The 16,492-nt window shown below is 45.1% G+C and overlaps 1 protein-coding gene across 1 annotated transcript; it reads left to right on the forward strand.

Moving 5' to 3' along the window:
• Window positions 1-4,938: 4,938 nt before the first annotated feature.
• Window positions 4,939-15,679, forward strand: LOC108709041 (mitochondrial uncoupling protein 2). Its single transcript, XM_018248668.2, has 7 exons — window positions 4,939-5,175; window positions 7,065-7,240; window positions 9,828-10,035; window positions 10,180-10,377; window positions 11,732-11,833; window positions 13,591-13,771; window positions 14,543-15,679. Exons 2-7 carry the CDS (start codon window positions 7,115-7,117, stop codon window positions 14,655-14,657), a joined length of 930 nt encoding a protein of 309 aa, XP_018104157.1. The 5' UTR covers window positions 4,939-5,175; window positions 7,065-7,114; the 3' UTR covers window positions 14,658-15,679.
• Window positions 15,680-16,492: the final 813 nt, after the last annotated feature.

The following is a 16,492-nucleotide window of genomic DNA, read 5'->3' on the forward strand; positions in this document are numbered from 1 at the left end:
TTCCTCCCACTCACCCACAGGATGTTTCCACTTACCCTTTATATTATACTCTCTCCCACTGTGTGTCATTAATGGGGGAATCTGCTTGGTCATCTTAAAGGAGAATATACCCTATTTATTTTTTCTATATATCTATAACCTTGTTATGAGCTAAGGGGGCCCAGTCTGAAGGCCAGTTAGGGGGAGATTTGGGGTGAGTGCTTATTTGTACCCTGGGTACCCCTGGAACTGTAGCAGGGTGACATCCCAATGTTTCTATATATCTGTAACCTTGTTATGAGCTAAGGGGGCCCAATCTGAAGGTCAGTTAGGGGGAGATTTGGGGTGAGTGATTATTTGTACCCTGGGTACCCCTGGAACTATAGCAGGGTGACACCCCAATGTTTCTATATATCTGTAACCTTGTTATGAGCTAAGGGGGCCCAGTCTGAAGGTCAGTTAGAGGGAGATTTGGGGTGAGTGCTTATTTGTACCCTGGGTACCCCTGGAACTATAGCAGGGTGACTGTTACCCCAATGTTTCTATATATCTGTAACCTTGTTATGAGCTAAGGGGGCCAAGCCTGGGAGAGATTCAGGGTGCTGGGTACCCCTGGAACTATATCAGGGTGAATCACTTAGGAAACCTTGAACCCAAAAGAGAAAAAAAACACAGGTGCCCACCCTGAGCTGGGTGCTATTGGGCCAGTGATCAGCTAATTGAGGCCATCGGGACAGAAACTTATCAAGGAGCCAATGAGGATCTAGTGTTGATGGAAAACTAAAACCTGACAGTTGATATCCGGGTGACTGTAGGTCAGTTATCAGACAGACTTGCCCCATACACAGGCCAATAAGCTGCCGACTTAGTCAACCACCTTTACCCTCCTGCCACTGCCTTACCCAACTGTAACATCTGATACTGACACCTTGCCCAACTGCCAGTCAGTGCAACTCTGTGGCCGCTCATCTACAGCCGAGTGATGCTGGGCACTTGCCACTCCATTAGAATACAGGCCGGGCCCGGGCCAGGTGGCATGTGGCAATTACAAGAACTGGGTCACCCTTTCACTAGAACTTCACTGGGCAGGAGATTTACTTTTTTGGGCAGAGTCAGAGGAGCAGATTCCACCCCCCGCTGGGAGTTGGTACAAACCAGTTTTTCCTTTAGAGCCACATTGCTTCAAATGACAGATGGAGCCACACCTCCCCGAGCCTGGATCCTGATTGGCCGAGGGCAGGTACCCGGCTAAGTGGTTGTTTTTACTTAAGAAATGCTGATTCACTTCCTCTTCCCCCAAATCTACTGGGCGGCCCGACCCCGGCATGTGCTTCATTGGGTCATTACTGTCTCTCTATTGGTTCCAGATGGGCTCTGAGGGGCCCCTGTCTATATCAACTGCCTCTCACTCACTCCTCAGGCTTAGCCTTTGTTTTCTGCATTATTATTATTATTATTACTATTATTATTATTATTACTATTATTATTAGTAATAGTATTACTATTATTATTACTATTATTATTATTATTAGTATTACTATTATTATTACTATTATTATTATTATTAATATTATTATTAGTAGTAGTATTACTATTATTATTAGTATTACTATTATTATTACTATTATTATTAATATTATTATTAGTAGTAGTAGTATTATTATTATTATTATGTTGGACAATATGGATACAGTTTTGTCGCTATTCACTCATTGCCCCCTCCTTTGCTAAACCAACCACTGAAATAAAGGCCAATAAATCATAGACGCCTGTACCCCCCCCCCCCCCCCGGTCCTACCCTGTCATTCATTCCCCCTCTCTTGGTAGGGAATCCCATAACCTGACTGTCCTTACAGTAAAGAACCCCTTCCTATGCTGATGGTGAAATCTCCTTTCCTCCCCACCAATGAATCTCTCATTCCCCCTCTCTTGGTAGGGAATCCCATAACCTGACTGCCCTTACAGTAAAGAACCCCTTCCTATGCTGATGGTGAGATCTCCTTTCCTCCCCACCAATGAATCACTCATCCCCCTCTCTTGGTAGGGAATCCCATAACCTGACTGCCCTTACAGTAAAGAACCCCTTCCTATGCTGATGGTGAGATCTCCTTTCCTCCCCACCAATGAATCACTCATTCCCCCTCTTTTGGTAGGGAATCCCATAACCTGACTGCCCTTACAGTAAAGAACCCCTTCCTATGCTGATGGTGAGATCTTCTTTCCTCCCCACCAATGAATCACTCATTCCCCCTCTCTTGGTAGGGAATCCCATAACCTGACTGTCCTTACAGTAAAGAACCCCTTCCTATGCTGATGGTGAGATCTCCTTTCCTCCCCACCAATGAATCACTCATTCCCCCTCTCTTGGTAGGTAATCCCATAACCTGACTGTCCTTACAGTAAAGAACCCCTTCCTATGCTGATGGTGAGATCTCCTTTCCTCCCCACCAATGAATCACTCATTCCCCCTCTCTTGGTAGGGAATCCCATAACCTGACTGCCTTTACAGTAAAGAACACCTTCCTATGCTGATGGTGAAATCTCCTTTCCTCCCCACCAATGAATCACTCATTCCCCTCTCTTGGTAGGGAATCCCATAACCTGACTGTCCTTACAGTAAAGAACCCCTTCCTATGCTGATGGTGAGATCTCCTTTCCTCCCCACCAATGAATCACACATGCCCCCTCTCTTGGTAGGGAATCCCATAACCTGACTGTCCTTACAGTAAAGAACCCCTTCCTATGCTGATGGTGAGATCTCCTTTCCTCCCCACCAATGAATCACTCATTCCCCCTCTCTTGGTAGGGAATCCCATAACCTGACTGTCCTTACAGTAAAGAACCCCTTCCTATGCTGATGGTGAGATCTCCTTTCCCATGCTGTAATTACACACAATTCCCAGGCAGAAGATGACACTAATTATTATTATTATTCTGATTCTTTTTTGGGTCAGTGAAGGTTTTTGGCCGTTTCCGAGCTGCACAGTCACATAAGGTCCAGTAACGACGGGCGAATCTGACCCATTGCGCTGCGGCAACATTTTGCGAAACAGAGAAAATTTGCCGGAATGCATTGAAGTCTATGGGCGACAACATTTTTTTGATGCGCAATAAAAACTTTTCTCCCTTTGGGCCAGTTTTCGGGCAGAAGCGGGAGTTGCTGTGAATTTGTTGTGGGACAGAACTTGTTGTTTTTTCCAGTGTCCGCAGCCGATTCCGTGGAACTGGGATAGAGTGTTCCGGAATAATCACGGATCTCATTCATTGGCAGAGCCGCATCGGGTTTCTGTGTCTCCTGTAAACACGTCCCTTGTCCAGCCCCTCCTCTCATTGGCCGAACCTTGCTGCTCCCAACCAATCAGAGGAAAGAGCTGCAGCTGATGGAGGAGGAATATTTGATACCTTGGGTGTGAGACGTGACACTTGTATAGAGCCCAGGGGCCACAGCTCCCATTAACCCCTTCCCTCCTTATCTTGAGAAATATACTGACCTTCCTATATTTTTATGCATTTCCCCTATTAATATCATTGGGATCAAACTTAAATTGTACTGGCCAGGCTGGTGGCAACCCCAATCTTCACCCATTGCCATTAACCCCTTCCTATCCCCGGGTAGAGTTGCAGCCTCAGTCCTGAGATGCCTGCTGCAGACTGTACTGGAATATAAAGTCTACTGGTCCCATATTCTGTGCTGGCTCAGGGCAAGTGATCTAAGCAGAGCTGAGCCAAGTATTATTTGTGCCCGAGGCAATACTTCTACCCCTGGACCCCAGAATAATGGCACTGGTGGGCTCATAGGCTACAGGAAAACGTGGTTAGGCCACACCCCCATCCACCTGACCACGCCTCCACACCTAATTAAAAGCAGACAAATTGCACATCAGTTTGAGAGTCAGAAGGGAAGATGTATTGGTGAGGTCATGTAAAGAAAGCTAAACGGTTAAAAACAAATTAAACGCATGCACTTGATGTGTTTTTGGTTCCTGGGGTCAGTGACCCCCATATCCAGATTCTTATTTTCCATAGCAGGCTGGAAAGGAAGGCGACTCATTCGAAACACATACAAGATAAATACTGAAGACCAATGAAAAAGCTTAAACAGGCCAAGTTGCAATGAACTTCCCCTTTAATGGATTAATATTTAGTGTTCCTTAAAGGGGAAGGTTCACCTTCAAGTTAACTTTTGTTAACTTTTCGTTTGTTGTAGAAAATACAATTCTAAGCAACTTTTTTATTGGTCGTCATTATTTATTTTGTATCGTTTTTAGGGAAATCCAGGATTCATTTCGGGATTCGACCTTTTTCAGCAGGATTCTGGTTTGGCCAGAAGCTAATTAGCATATGCAAATTAGGGGGAGGGAAATTGCGTGAGTTTTTGTCACAAAACAGTGAAAAACAGTAAAAAATGTTTTCCCCTTCCCACCCCGAATTTGCTTTTTCAAATTAGGATTTAGATTCGGTTCGGTATTTGGCCAAATCTTTCGCGAAGGATTCGGGGCTTCGGCGCATTTGTTGTATCCCTAATAGTTTTTAAAAAATTTGCCTTCTTCTTCCAACTCTTTCCAGCTTTCAAATGGGGGTCACCGACCCCATCTAAAAAACAAACGCTCTGTAAGGCTACAAATGTATTGTTATTGCTACTTTTTATTCCTCATCTTTCTATTCAGACCTCTCCTATTCATATTCCAGTCTCTTATTCAAATCAATGTATGGTTGCTAGGGGAATTTGGACCTTAGCAACCAGATAGCTGAAATTACAAACTGGAGAGCTGCTGAATAAAAAGCTAAATAAGTCAAAAACCACAAATAAAAAAAAATTAAAACCAACTTCAAATTGTCTCAGAATATCCCTCTCTACATCATACTAACAGTTAATTTAAAGGTGAACAACCCCCTTAAGGAGAAATAATTGGGAAGTTCAGGATGGTTATAGAGACGTGAGTCAGGGGCCGGTATCTTGGGGGCCACTGGAGGGGCTCAGAGGTTTTATCTGTTGTGACTGACACTCGGGATCTATGGGTGACATCAAGACTTGTTGCTCCCGGTCAAGTGATCCCTGTTTCCATCGTCTCCTGTGAGTCGTGAGCAGATAATATTCCCTCAGGGGCCGGAGTATAAATAACAAAGGACCAGTTCAGTCGTGTCAACACATCGAATACCCACAGAGACCCCCGAGAACTCCCATCTACCTGCCAGGTAAGTGCACGAGAAATGTACCAGCTGCTCAGGACCTGTACCCCAAGTTATAGGATTGGGGGATCCCTAGTAACCAGGCAGTGGTGTGAATGAGAAAATGCAGCATGAATGGGGGGGGAGAAAGAGCAGAAAGATAGTAGTAATAATAGTAATAATTGCCTCACAGAGCAATGGTGTTGTGGCTGCCGGGGTCAGTGATCTCCATTTGAAAAAATAAATAAAAAGACAATCAAAAAGTTGCAAAGAATTGGACCTTGTAAACTGCTCATATAAAGGAACCTTAAGGGGAACTGACCCCTTTGAGCTTATTGCCATTGCCTACCTCCCAACTGTCTAATTTTTCGTGGGACAGTCCTGATTTTGACAGCTCAGCCCACAGTCCCGGATTGTTACTGAAATGCCCCGACTTTCTCTTTGATCTCCTGCACTGAACAGCCACAAAAAGATACAAAGTTTCTAAAACTCAACTGGTGTTTGACAGAGAGCCCAGAATACGTGGCAGGTGCACTTAGATACATTTGTAACAATTTAAGATAAGCAAAGAAACAATTGGGTTACAGTTATGGACATGGGTCCATCCTGGGCCCCCCTGCAGTCACACCGCTCAATATAAATGTTTGAATATGGGATTATTTGTCCTTTAACCCAGGGATCCCCAACCTTTTTTGGGGCTTGCCGGCGTGCCTCATTTTTTGTGCGCTGGGCTCGGCGGTTGGGGACTCCTGCTTTAACCTTTAACAGCTCCTTTCATGCTGGGGAATGTAGTGTAATGTGCTGCATGCAGCTGAGAGTTGTAGTTCAGTAACAGAGCAGTAATAGAGTTCTAGTGCAGCTGTAATACCCAGGGTGACCCAAGGACACGTCTCTACCCCACACCCTCCCTGGCAAAGAATGGGTGACCTATATCTTGTTACTGTCTCCTGCCCCCCTCCACCTCCAAAACTGGTGCCCCTTTACCCACTTATCTGGGTACCTGCCCCCCCCCCCCGTCAGATTTATTCATAGCAGACGATTTATCTGCGAGACTCACCCTCGCCCCATATGCCCGGCACCGGCTTCACAAAAAATATATTGTAAATATTGTAAATATAGAAATCTGATGGTTTTTGGGGAAATATATTGATAGAGAATGTGATTCAGCTCAGGGTTTCTGGGTTTTTTTGTCGTGCAGCCGAATAAATCAGAAAGATCGGCTGGAGCAGAAGCAACAAAACCACTGAAGTCACATAAAGAAACCCGAGTCTGTAACACAAACACGACACTAGTTCAGCTCCGGCACAAAATCCAATGGGAGCAATAAAGAGCAGAATAATGTTGGGGCAGCAGGGAATTCTGGGAGAAGCCTGGGATCAGTATTTGGAGTCAGCACAGAGGTGATGGAGCTGCCCAACTGTGTGCCCAGGAAAGAATGAAAATACAAAATGTGAATAACAATAAAACCAAATTCTCAGGGGGTCAGCGACCCCAGCAACCAGTAGCCGCTTCAACTTGCAGGCTGGCGTAGGAGCAGAACAGCAGGACAAATAAAGACCAAGTGAATGGCTGCTCAGCATTACACCAAATGTAAAATACTAAAAGGAGATTTTAAAGATGAACTTCCCCCTTCGCGAGTTTGGGGATTTAGTTTCCTCATCGGGCCCCGGGTCCCCCCTCCTCCCAGGACTGAGCTGATTGTGCAAATCATTTGTGTAGGAACATGTGTGAGTGCTGAGCCGGGAGGTTGCGAAACGCAGAGCCCTGTAACTACATGTAGCTCTGCAAATAAACCGCTTGTTCCCCCCATTCTCCTGCAGTATGGCAGCTCCCACCCATATGTATAAATGCAAATACCCCAATACTGTGCAGTGTATTGCCCCAGTGATCACAGACATATGATTTTCTCACTGCAGGAGATTCCCTGAACCTTTCTTTTTGGAACTGAAATTTGTTTATTAGAGAGATGGTTGGACTGAAACCCATGGAGGTGCCGCCTACACCAGTCGTCAAATTTGTGGGCGCGGGCACAGCGGCCTGTATAGCGGATTTATTTACCTTTCCCCTCGACACTGCCAAAGTCCGACTGCAGGTACATATTTTATGCCATCATTCATTGAGCTGAAGGGGTGGAAGGGAGAAACGCTATTTGGGTAGATTGGACATTCCTACCTTACGCAACAGGGAAATAGTGAGACAACAGTAAGACAGTAGGTGAGAGACCATAAGACAAGATGGAGACAGAAGGGAATGATGGAGACAGTAGGATGAGATGGAGACCATAGGACAAGATGAAAACAGTAGAGCAAGATGGAGATAGTACGGCAAAATGGAGACAGAAGGGAATGATGGAGACAGTAGGACAAGATAAAAACAGTAGCGTAAGATGAAGACTGTAGGGCAAGATGGAGACAGTAGGACAAGATGAAGACAGTAGGGTAAGATGAAGACAGTAGGACAAGATGGAGACAGTAGGGCAAGATGGAGACAGTAGGACAAGATGAAGACAGTAGGGTAAGATGAAGACAGTAGGACAAGATGGAGACAGTAGGGTAAGATGAAGACAGTAGGACAAGATGGAGACAGTAGGACAAGATGAAGACAGTAGGGTAAGATGAAGACAGTAGGACAAGATGGAGACAGTAGGGCAAGATGAAGACAGTAGGTCAAGATGGATACAGTAGGACAAGATGGAGACAGTAGAGTAAGATGAAGACAGTAGAGTAAGATGGAGACAGTAGGGCAAGATGAAGACAGTAGGGCAAGATGGAGACAGTAGGACAAGATGAAGACATTAGGGTAAGATGGAGACAGTAGGGTAAGATGATGACAGTAGGGAAAGATGGAGACAGTAGGGAAAGAAAGGGGCATTACAACAATATGGACAGTAAGGCAAAATGATGACATAAGGGCAAGATGGAGACAGTAGAGTAAGATGGAGACAGTAGGGCAAGATGGAGATGGTAGGGCAAGATGGAGACAGAAGGGAATGATGGAGACAGTAGTACACGATGGAGACAGAAGGGAATGATGGAGACAGTAGGATGGAGACAACTAGGCAAGATGGAAACAGTAGGACAAGATGAAAAGAGTAAGATGGAGACAGTAGGGCAAGATGAAGACAGTAGAGTAGGATGAAGACAGTAGGACAAGATGGAGACAGTAGGACAAGAGGGAGACAGTAGGACAAGAGGGAGACAGTAGGACAAGAGAGAGACTGTAGGGAATGATGGAGACAGTAGGACAAGATTAAGACAGTAGGACAAGATAGAGATAGTAGGACAAGATGGAGACTGTAACGAAATATTGAAACAGGGCAAGATAGAGACAGAAGGAGAAGATCAGATTGTAGCGAAATATTAAGGGCAAGATGGAGAAGGTGGGGCAAAATGAAGACAATAGGGCAAGATGGAGACAGAAGGACAAGATGCAGACTGTATCGAAATATTGGAACGGGGCAAGATTGAGACAGTAGGACAAGATGCAGACAGAAGGACAAGATGGAGACTGTAATATTAAAATATTAAAACAGTGCAAAATGGAGACAGTAGGGCAATATGGAGACACTAGGGTAAGATGAAGACAGTAGGCAAAATGAAGACAGTAGGCAAGATGGAGACAGTAGGCAAGATGGAGACAGTAGGCAAGATGGAGACAGTAGGACAAGATGAAGACAGTAGGTTAAGATGAAGACAGTAGGACAAGATGAAGACAGTTGGGTAAGATGAAGACAGTAGGACAAGATGGAGACAGTAGGGTAAGATGAAGACAGTAGGGCAAGATGGAGACTGTAGGACAAGATGAAGACAGTAGGGCAAGATGGAGACAGTAGGCAAGATGGAGACAGTAGGCAAGATGAAGACAGTAGGGCAAGATGGAGACAGTAGGGCAAGATGGAGACAGTAGGGCAAGATGGAGACAGTAGGGCAAGATGAAGACAGTAGGGCAAGATGGAGACAGTAGGGCAAGATGAAGACAGTAGGGCAAAATGGAGACAGTAGGGAAAGAACGGGACATTACAAAAATATGGACAGTAAAGCAAGATGAAGACAGTAGGGCAAGATGGAGACAGTAGGGCAAGATGAAGACAGTAGGGGCAAGATGGAGACAGTAGGGAAAGAACGGGACATTACAACAATATGGACAGTAAGGCAAGATGATGACATAAGGGCAAGATGGAGACAGAGTAAGATGGAGACAGTAGGGCAAGATGGAGACCATTGGACAAGATGGCAGTAGCAAATAGTAAGGCAATGAGGCCACAGTAGAATAAGATGGTGACAGATGGGTAAAATCATGATGATAGAATAGGATGGAGACAGTAAGGCAAGATGGAAACAGAAGAGGAAAATTGTGGCAGCAAATCAAAGTGATGATAGCAGAGCAATGGTGTCAGCAGGTCAACTTGGAGACAGTAGGTTAAGATAGGGACAACCAGGTCCGGACTGAGAATTAAAATAGGCCCTGGCATTTCAGGTACAATCAGCCCACATAGAGGTCCAAACAGCCCTCACCAGCTCACTAAATACTGACTTTCTATGGGACCTTATAGCAGTCCCTTTGGCATTTGCCAAAACCCACAGATTGCCAGTCCGGGCCTGCGGACAACAGGGCAAGATGCTGACAGTAGAGTTAGATATAGAGTCCTTACTACTCAATCTCTTATTAATCCCTCCCAGATACAAGGAGAAGCTGCATCTGTGAATGACATCAAAGTTCTGCGGTACAAGGGCGTTTTCGGCACAATGAAAACCATGGTGAAGATGGAGGGGGCGGCCAGTCTGTACAACGGGTTAGTGGCCGGCTTGCAGAGACAGATGAGCTTTGCCTCTATTCGCATTGGCCTCTATGACTCTGTCAAACAGTTCTACTGCCGCCAATCAGAAAGTGAGTGGGTCAGGTTGGTTGCTATGGGTTACTAAACCTTGGTACAATCTTGTCAATCTGACACATATATATAATACATGTGGGATGTGAGTATAGTATAGTCTGACTTCTTTATTCCTATTCCATCTTCTTCCTGACCTTCAGGTTCTGGAGTCGCTTGCCGGCTGCTGGCCGGATGCACCACGGGGGCCTTGGCTGTCACTTTTGCTCAGCCGACTGACGTAGTGAAAGTGAGATTCCAGGCCCATATCAAAGTGATAGACGGTGACAGGAGGTATAATGGGACTGCAGATGCCTACAAGACTATCGCCAAGGAGGAAGGTCTCCGAGGACTTTGGAAAGGTAGGACCATTACGTTATGTACAGTGTAGGTGTATAGTAGCAGTTATCTCTCATAGGCCTGGTGTAGTTTGAATGTTGCAAGTCAACACCTGATTAGTTTGGCAGACCAAAAAATTGCCAATGAAGTCTTCTCCTTATAGAAACTTTTAACTTCATACATGGACCAAAAAGCTGCCAACTTGATCTAAAGGGGCAGAGCTGGCAGCGTATATGGGACTGTGTATGAGCTGCAGAACCACCAAGTCAGAACCACCGGAAGACAGTTACAAGCAGGATCTGGGCTCGGAATAGGTCAATCTCTCAGTGTGCGGCTCCACTCACAATAATTTCAGGGTAGGGAGGGCGCCAGTGCTGTTCCCTTCTATGTGTTCTCCCTACTCACAACTAGGTTTGTGCCAGACTCTGCTCAGGGGTCAGAAGAAGGCAAGTGATGTATCTGGAGAACCTTCCCATTAATGGTCATAACAAAACAACTAGTAGAACAATGTGTTCAGGTGCTCTGCATCGGATAAATAAACATCTACTACCTGGAAAATCATGGAAATGAAATCCCCGAGAGCTCCAAATGGAGCCGTACAGCACCCACCTAGGCACCCGGGGGAGGGGAGCTCCAAATGGTGCCGTACAGCACCCACCTAGGCACCCGAGGGAGGGGAGCTCCAAATTGAACCGTACAGCACCCACCTAGGCACCCGGGGGAGGGGAGCTCCAAATTGAACCGTACAGCACCCACCTAGGCACCCGGGGGAGGGGAGCTCTCAAATGGAGCCGTACAGCACCCACCTAGGCACCCGCGGGAGGGGAGCTCCAAATAGAGGGGTGAAGGTGAGTCCCCAATACAGATGTGGCACAAGCACCCCTAGAATCTGCTGCCCTTTTAGACACAGTAAAGAAGGAGACAATAAACACATATATATAAATATACTATCCCAGAAGCTGAGCTGCTTTTATTTCTATGTATTACATGATGCTAATTTGCTCTAATGAGTCATTTACCGGTGTATATATACATATAAAAGCATTTCCCAACCTGTTTGTGCAATGTAATCACACGGCCACACACAAGGCAATCACATACTGTAAGTATTATTCTTTGCACCACCGGCTCTGACTCCTGAAACAATGTAGTAGAAGCTAATAAACAGACCTGGATGAGCTACATCGCTTCAGGAGTCAGAAGCAGAGAACAGAAAGGGATAAATGTTTACTACTTTCAGTAGAAATGACAGCCCACTGCAACCAATCATTTCTTAATTGGAAGAAGTCTAATCAAAATGATTTTGGCCCCTTTTGAGCTCAATAACGTCATGTGATCAATGTTCTAACTCTTTAACCCATTATTGCTATAATCCAGGGACCAACGCCAACATCACCCGTAACGCCATCATCAACTGCGCGGAACTGGTGACTTATGACCTCATCAAGGAAGAGATTCTAAAACGCCGGCTAATGACAGGTGAGCGAGGATCTGATTGGATATTTTTATTTGTGCAGTTTATAATAAGGTTGAAAAAACAATGACAGTTACACAGAACTATAAACCCAGTGAGAATGAGGAATAAATGGATATTGGGAAGTTGTATCAGGAGTCAGAAGCAGCAGTGCAGAGAAAGGGACCGACACAATAACAGTTACACAGAACTATAAACCCAGTGAGAATGAGGAATGAATGGATATTGGGAAGTTGTATCAGGAGTCAGAAGCAGCAGTGCAGAGAAGAGAAAGGGACAGACACAATGACAGTTACACAGAACTATAAACCCAGTGAGAATGAGGAATGAATGGATATTGGGAAGTTGTATCAGGAGTCAGAGGCAGCAGTGCAGAGAAAGGGACAGACACAATGACAGTTACACAGAACTATAAACCCAGTGAGAATGAGGAATGAATGGATATTGGGAAGTTGTATCAGGAGTCAGAGGCAGCAGTGCAGAGAAAGGGACAGACACAATGACAGTTACACAGAACTATAAACCCAGTGAGAATGAGGAATGAATGGATATTGGGAAGTTGTATCAGGAGTCAGAGGCAGCAGTGCAGAGAAAGGGACCGACACAATGACAGTTACACAGAACTATAAACCCAGTGAGGAATGAGGAATGAATGGATATTGGGAAGTTGTATCAGGAGTCAGAGGCAGCAGTGCAGAGAAAGGGACAGACACAATGACAGTTACACAGAACTATAAACCCAGTGAGAATGAGGAATGAATGGATATTGGGAAGTTGTATCAGGAGTCAGAGGCAGCAGTGCAGAGAAAGGGACAGACACAATGACAGTTACACAGAACTATAAACCCAGTGAGAATGAGGAATGAATGGATATTGGGAAGTTGTATCAGGAGTCAGAGGCAGCAGTGCAGAGAAAGGGACAGACACAATGACAGTTACACAGAACTATAAACCCAGTGAGAATGAGGAATGAATGGATATTGGGAAGTTGTATCAGGAGTCAGAGGCAGCAGTGCAGAGAAAGGGACCGACACAATGACAGTTACACAGAACTATAAACCCAGTGAGAATGAGGAATGAATGGATATTGGGAAGTTGTATCAGGAGTCAGAAGCAGCAGTGCAGAGAAGAGAAAGGGACAGACACAATGACAGTTACACAGAACTATAAACCCAGTGAGAATGAGGAATGAATGGATATTGGGAAGTTGTATCAGGAGTCAGAGGCAGCAGTGCAGAGAAGAGAAAGGGACAGACACAATGACAGTTACACAGAACTATAAACCCAGTGAGAATGAGGAATGAATGGATATTGGGAAGTTGTATCAGGAGTCAGGGGCAGCAGTGCAGAGAAGAGAAAGGGACAGACACAATGACAGTTACACAGAACTATAAACCCAGTGAGAATGAGGAATGAATGGATATTGGGAAGTTGTATCAGGAGTCAGAGGCAGCAGTGCAGAGAAGAGAAAGGGACAGACACAATGACAGTTACACAGAACTATAAACCCAGTGAGAATGAGGAATGAATGGATATTGGGAAGTTGTATCAGGAGTCAGAGGCAGCAGTGCAGAGAAAGGGACAGACACAATGACAGTTACACAGAACTATAAACCCAGTGAGAATGAGGAATGAATGGATATTGGGAAATTCGATTTTTCTCAGTTGTGCATATAAACAGTATCTGGGTTGAGTTCCCCTTTAATGTGGAACATTTAGAAAGATTGGGGGATGTCTAAGCCTTTGGTTTCCCTCCTTACAGATAACTTGCCGTGCCATTTTGTTGCTGCCTTTGCTGCTGGTTTTTGTGCCACGGTGGTGGCGTCGCCAGTCGATGTGGTGAAGACTCGGTACATGAATTCCCCCGCCGGCCAATACAAGAACGCACTGAACTGCGCACTCACTATGGTGGTCAAAGAGGGGAGCGTAGCTTTCTATAAAGGGTAAGTACTTGGTGCACCCCACCAGGAACCCAGTCCCAAATCTATTCTCCCTTGGTGATTGGCCTGTCTCTCTACAATGGGGGCAGAGATTTGCCATGGCCTTGGCCTTTCCAACATTCCCTATGCAGGAACTATTGCACTGAGCCATGGAATGAGCCAAAGATACAAACCTATCATTATACTCTCAATTTTTCCTTGTTAGCGGGCAGAATACGGGAACAGACACGTTATATTCACTGCTCCCAATCTTCCATTACAGCCAGAATATCCATTAATAGTCAGCTCTCCGCACGTAACCTCATCTCAACCGGGAACTTCCTGATTGTTCTGGTTCCCTAATTGCCTCATCACGTTCAATGAGATACATAATGAGTGCTGAGTCTGCCCAATATACTGTATGTCAGCAATCTGAAGCCTGGAGAGATGTTAGGGCTGGTAATTAGGAGGCATACTCCTTATTTAAATAACAATTAACTATCCAAACTACATCAGTTGGGTTTCTGTTAAAATACAACTCCCTGAATATGTTCATGGCCAGGAGGAGGAAAGTTCTTCCAGCCTGTAACTGATGTTGGGTAGGCCTCACTATATGGGGTTCCCAGAGCAGTCAAATTTGCTTTGACCACCCCCAAATAACACCTTGACAACTGTCAAGGATACATGTTCCCAGTATACCTGAACAGTCAAACAGTTGTGACCTCAACTTGTAATGAGTAGGTGAAGGGAAGGTTGAGAAGACCTGGTAGAGTTACTGATATCTTCTCTTTGTAGGTTCATGCCGGCTTTCTTAAGACTCGGATCTTGGAATATTGTCATGTTTGTCAGCTATGAACAGCTAAAGAGAGCCATGATGATGACCCATGGGTCTTGGGAGACTCCTCATTAAATAAAGACCCAAATGTATGTCCAGAAGCTTTGTGAGAAGAGCACTGGGACCTTGGAAGAGTAAGAAGTGAAGACATTGGCTCCTCAGGAGGACAACTAGTCAAGACGTTTTCCAGATTCATCCTTACTCTAACACTATGGAGAGGCACCTCCTACCTTCAACTATAATATAAAGTAAGGTTGGCACAATGACCTGGAGTCAAAAAGTCATCAAGTTCAACCCTGATAAAAAACCCTCTGCAAGTTGACCCCAAGATCATAACCAACTTACCTGAAGTACTAGGAGGTCAGCAGATGCCTTCAGCCTGAGGCCTACACAAGGCAATAGATCCTAGTGGGAACTGAGTGACATTTGTAAAGCTTTATAAAAACCATGCATTTTGATTCATGTTGTGCTACAGGCATATTATGGTCCATTGAAGGCTGATATACAATATATAGGGAAGAGCATTGAACAAGAAGTAAAGTCAATGGCATAAAGTGGCTTTGAATGAGAATTAACTGCCTCAATACCCTGCTGCTCAAACCTGGGAGATACCAAAAGGCATCTGGGAGGAGGAGACACCAGTTACCAACATGATGTTTTTTAGTATCTGAAGACTCAAAAAGTTGGAACAAAAAGCGCCATCAGGTGTCACCAGAATGCAGTGGGGGTATGACAGCCGATAAAGGACATTTAGGTTATTAATATGACATCAGGGGTCCCATTTGTAACCTGCTCTGCTTGATCTAATAGCCAGGAACATAAACCCATATTTGCCCACGGAGAACTGAAGAACCGACCTGTACCCTGCGCCTGCATCCCCTAAATATGGACCAAATAAATTGCTGAGAGTGATAGGATTCACAATTTACTGTATTTGCCCACCGGCCAGCACCACGTCTGTGTGTCTATAAATCATTCCATTTATTGATGTTTATACTCTACTACATGGACAATCAATTGGAATATGCTAATCAGTTGGTATGTTCAGTGCTGCAAAGGCTGCTGGGACTCAGAAATAAATGCTAATATTACTAATTCCTATATCTGCCCTCTTATATTCCTTCTATATTCCCATGTATACACTGTGTGAGTGTGAGTGGCTGTTAGTATGGTGAGTGGGTGTTTTGTGTGAGTCAATATAGTGAGTATGTGCTCAGTGTTTAATGAGTATCACTCGTGCTATTAGGGTAGCGACCAATAGGACCCAGCGACCTGCAGTGCAGCCCCCCATCTTCTTTTTTTATTGAGAGAGTCCGTGTAGGAGGTGAGTGCCCTTCCTCCAATCCTGGAGCCCACCCTACTCTAGATCCATACCCATTGCCAACCTCTTCTGTGGCCTCACTAGTGTAGGTGCAGTAACCTATAGTAACCAACTGCCAGTCGGGTTTGATTGGCCAACCCCCATTAAACTAATGAAAGGAAATATCTGATTGGTGCTTATGAGCTGGTCAGTAGATTACTGCTAATACAACATTGCACCCTCTGTATGAGCCTTGTGTGCCTAATACAGGGAGTAACTGCACCTCCATGTTCCCCCAGACCGGCCCACCAGGCTACCAGGAAAACTCCCAGTGGTCCCGGGTGTCAGTGGTCCGAGCCATTTGCCGTCTGTTCAGGGCACAGGGTAGAAAAGCCAAAGGCAAAAACTAAATTACAAGCTTGAGAACTGAGCAATGATTGGCACCTGCTTCTTGCTCTGTAGATTGCAAGCTCTTGAGAACGACCTTCCATTTACATAGGTTTTTGTTTAACCTGCTGTACAAAGTCGCTGGCTGTTCTCGCAGACCTTATTTACTCCTAACTCAGCCCCCAGTGTCCCACAGTACCGGATGGCTCCGGCTGTTCAGATA

This window comes from Xenopus laevis, chromosome 2S, assembly GCF_017654675.1.
Source record: "Xenopus laevis strain J_2021 chromosome 2S, Xenopus_laevis_v10.1, whole genome shotgun sequence".
NCBI lineage: Eukaryota > Metazoa > Chordata > Amphibia > Anura > Pipidae > Xenopus > Xenopus laevis.

Bases quoted from the DNA above. Each gene is read 5' to 3' on its own strand.
- LOC108709041 (XM_018248668.2), top strand. From the start codon at position 7,115: ATGGTTGGACTGAAACCCATGGAGGTGCCGCCTACACCAGTCGTCAAA. The intron at 10,378-11,731 runs GTAGGACCATTA...GCTATAATCCAG, and splicing joins TCTCCGAGGACTTTGGAAAG to GGACCAACGCCAACATCACC. The intron at 13,772-14,542 runs GTAAGTACTTGG...TTCTCTTTGTAG, and splicing joins AGCGTAGCTTTCTATAAAGG to GTTCATGCCGGCTTTCTTAA.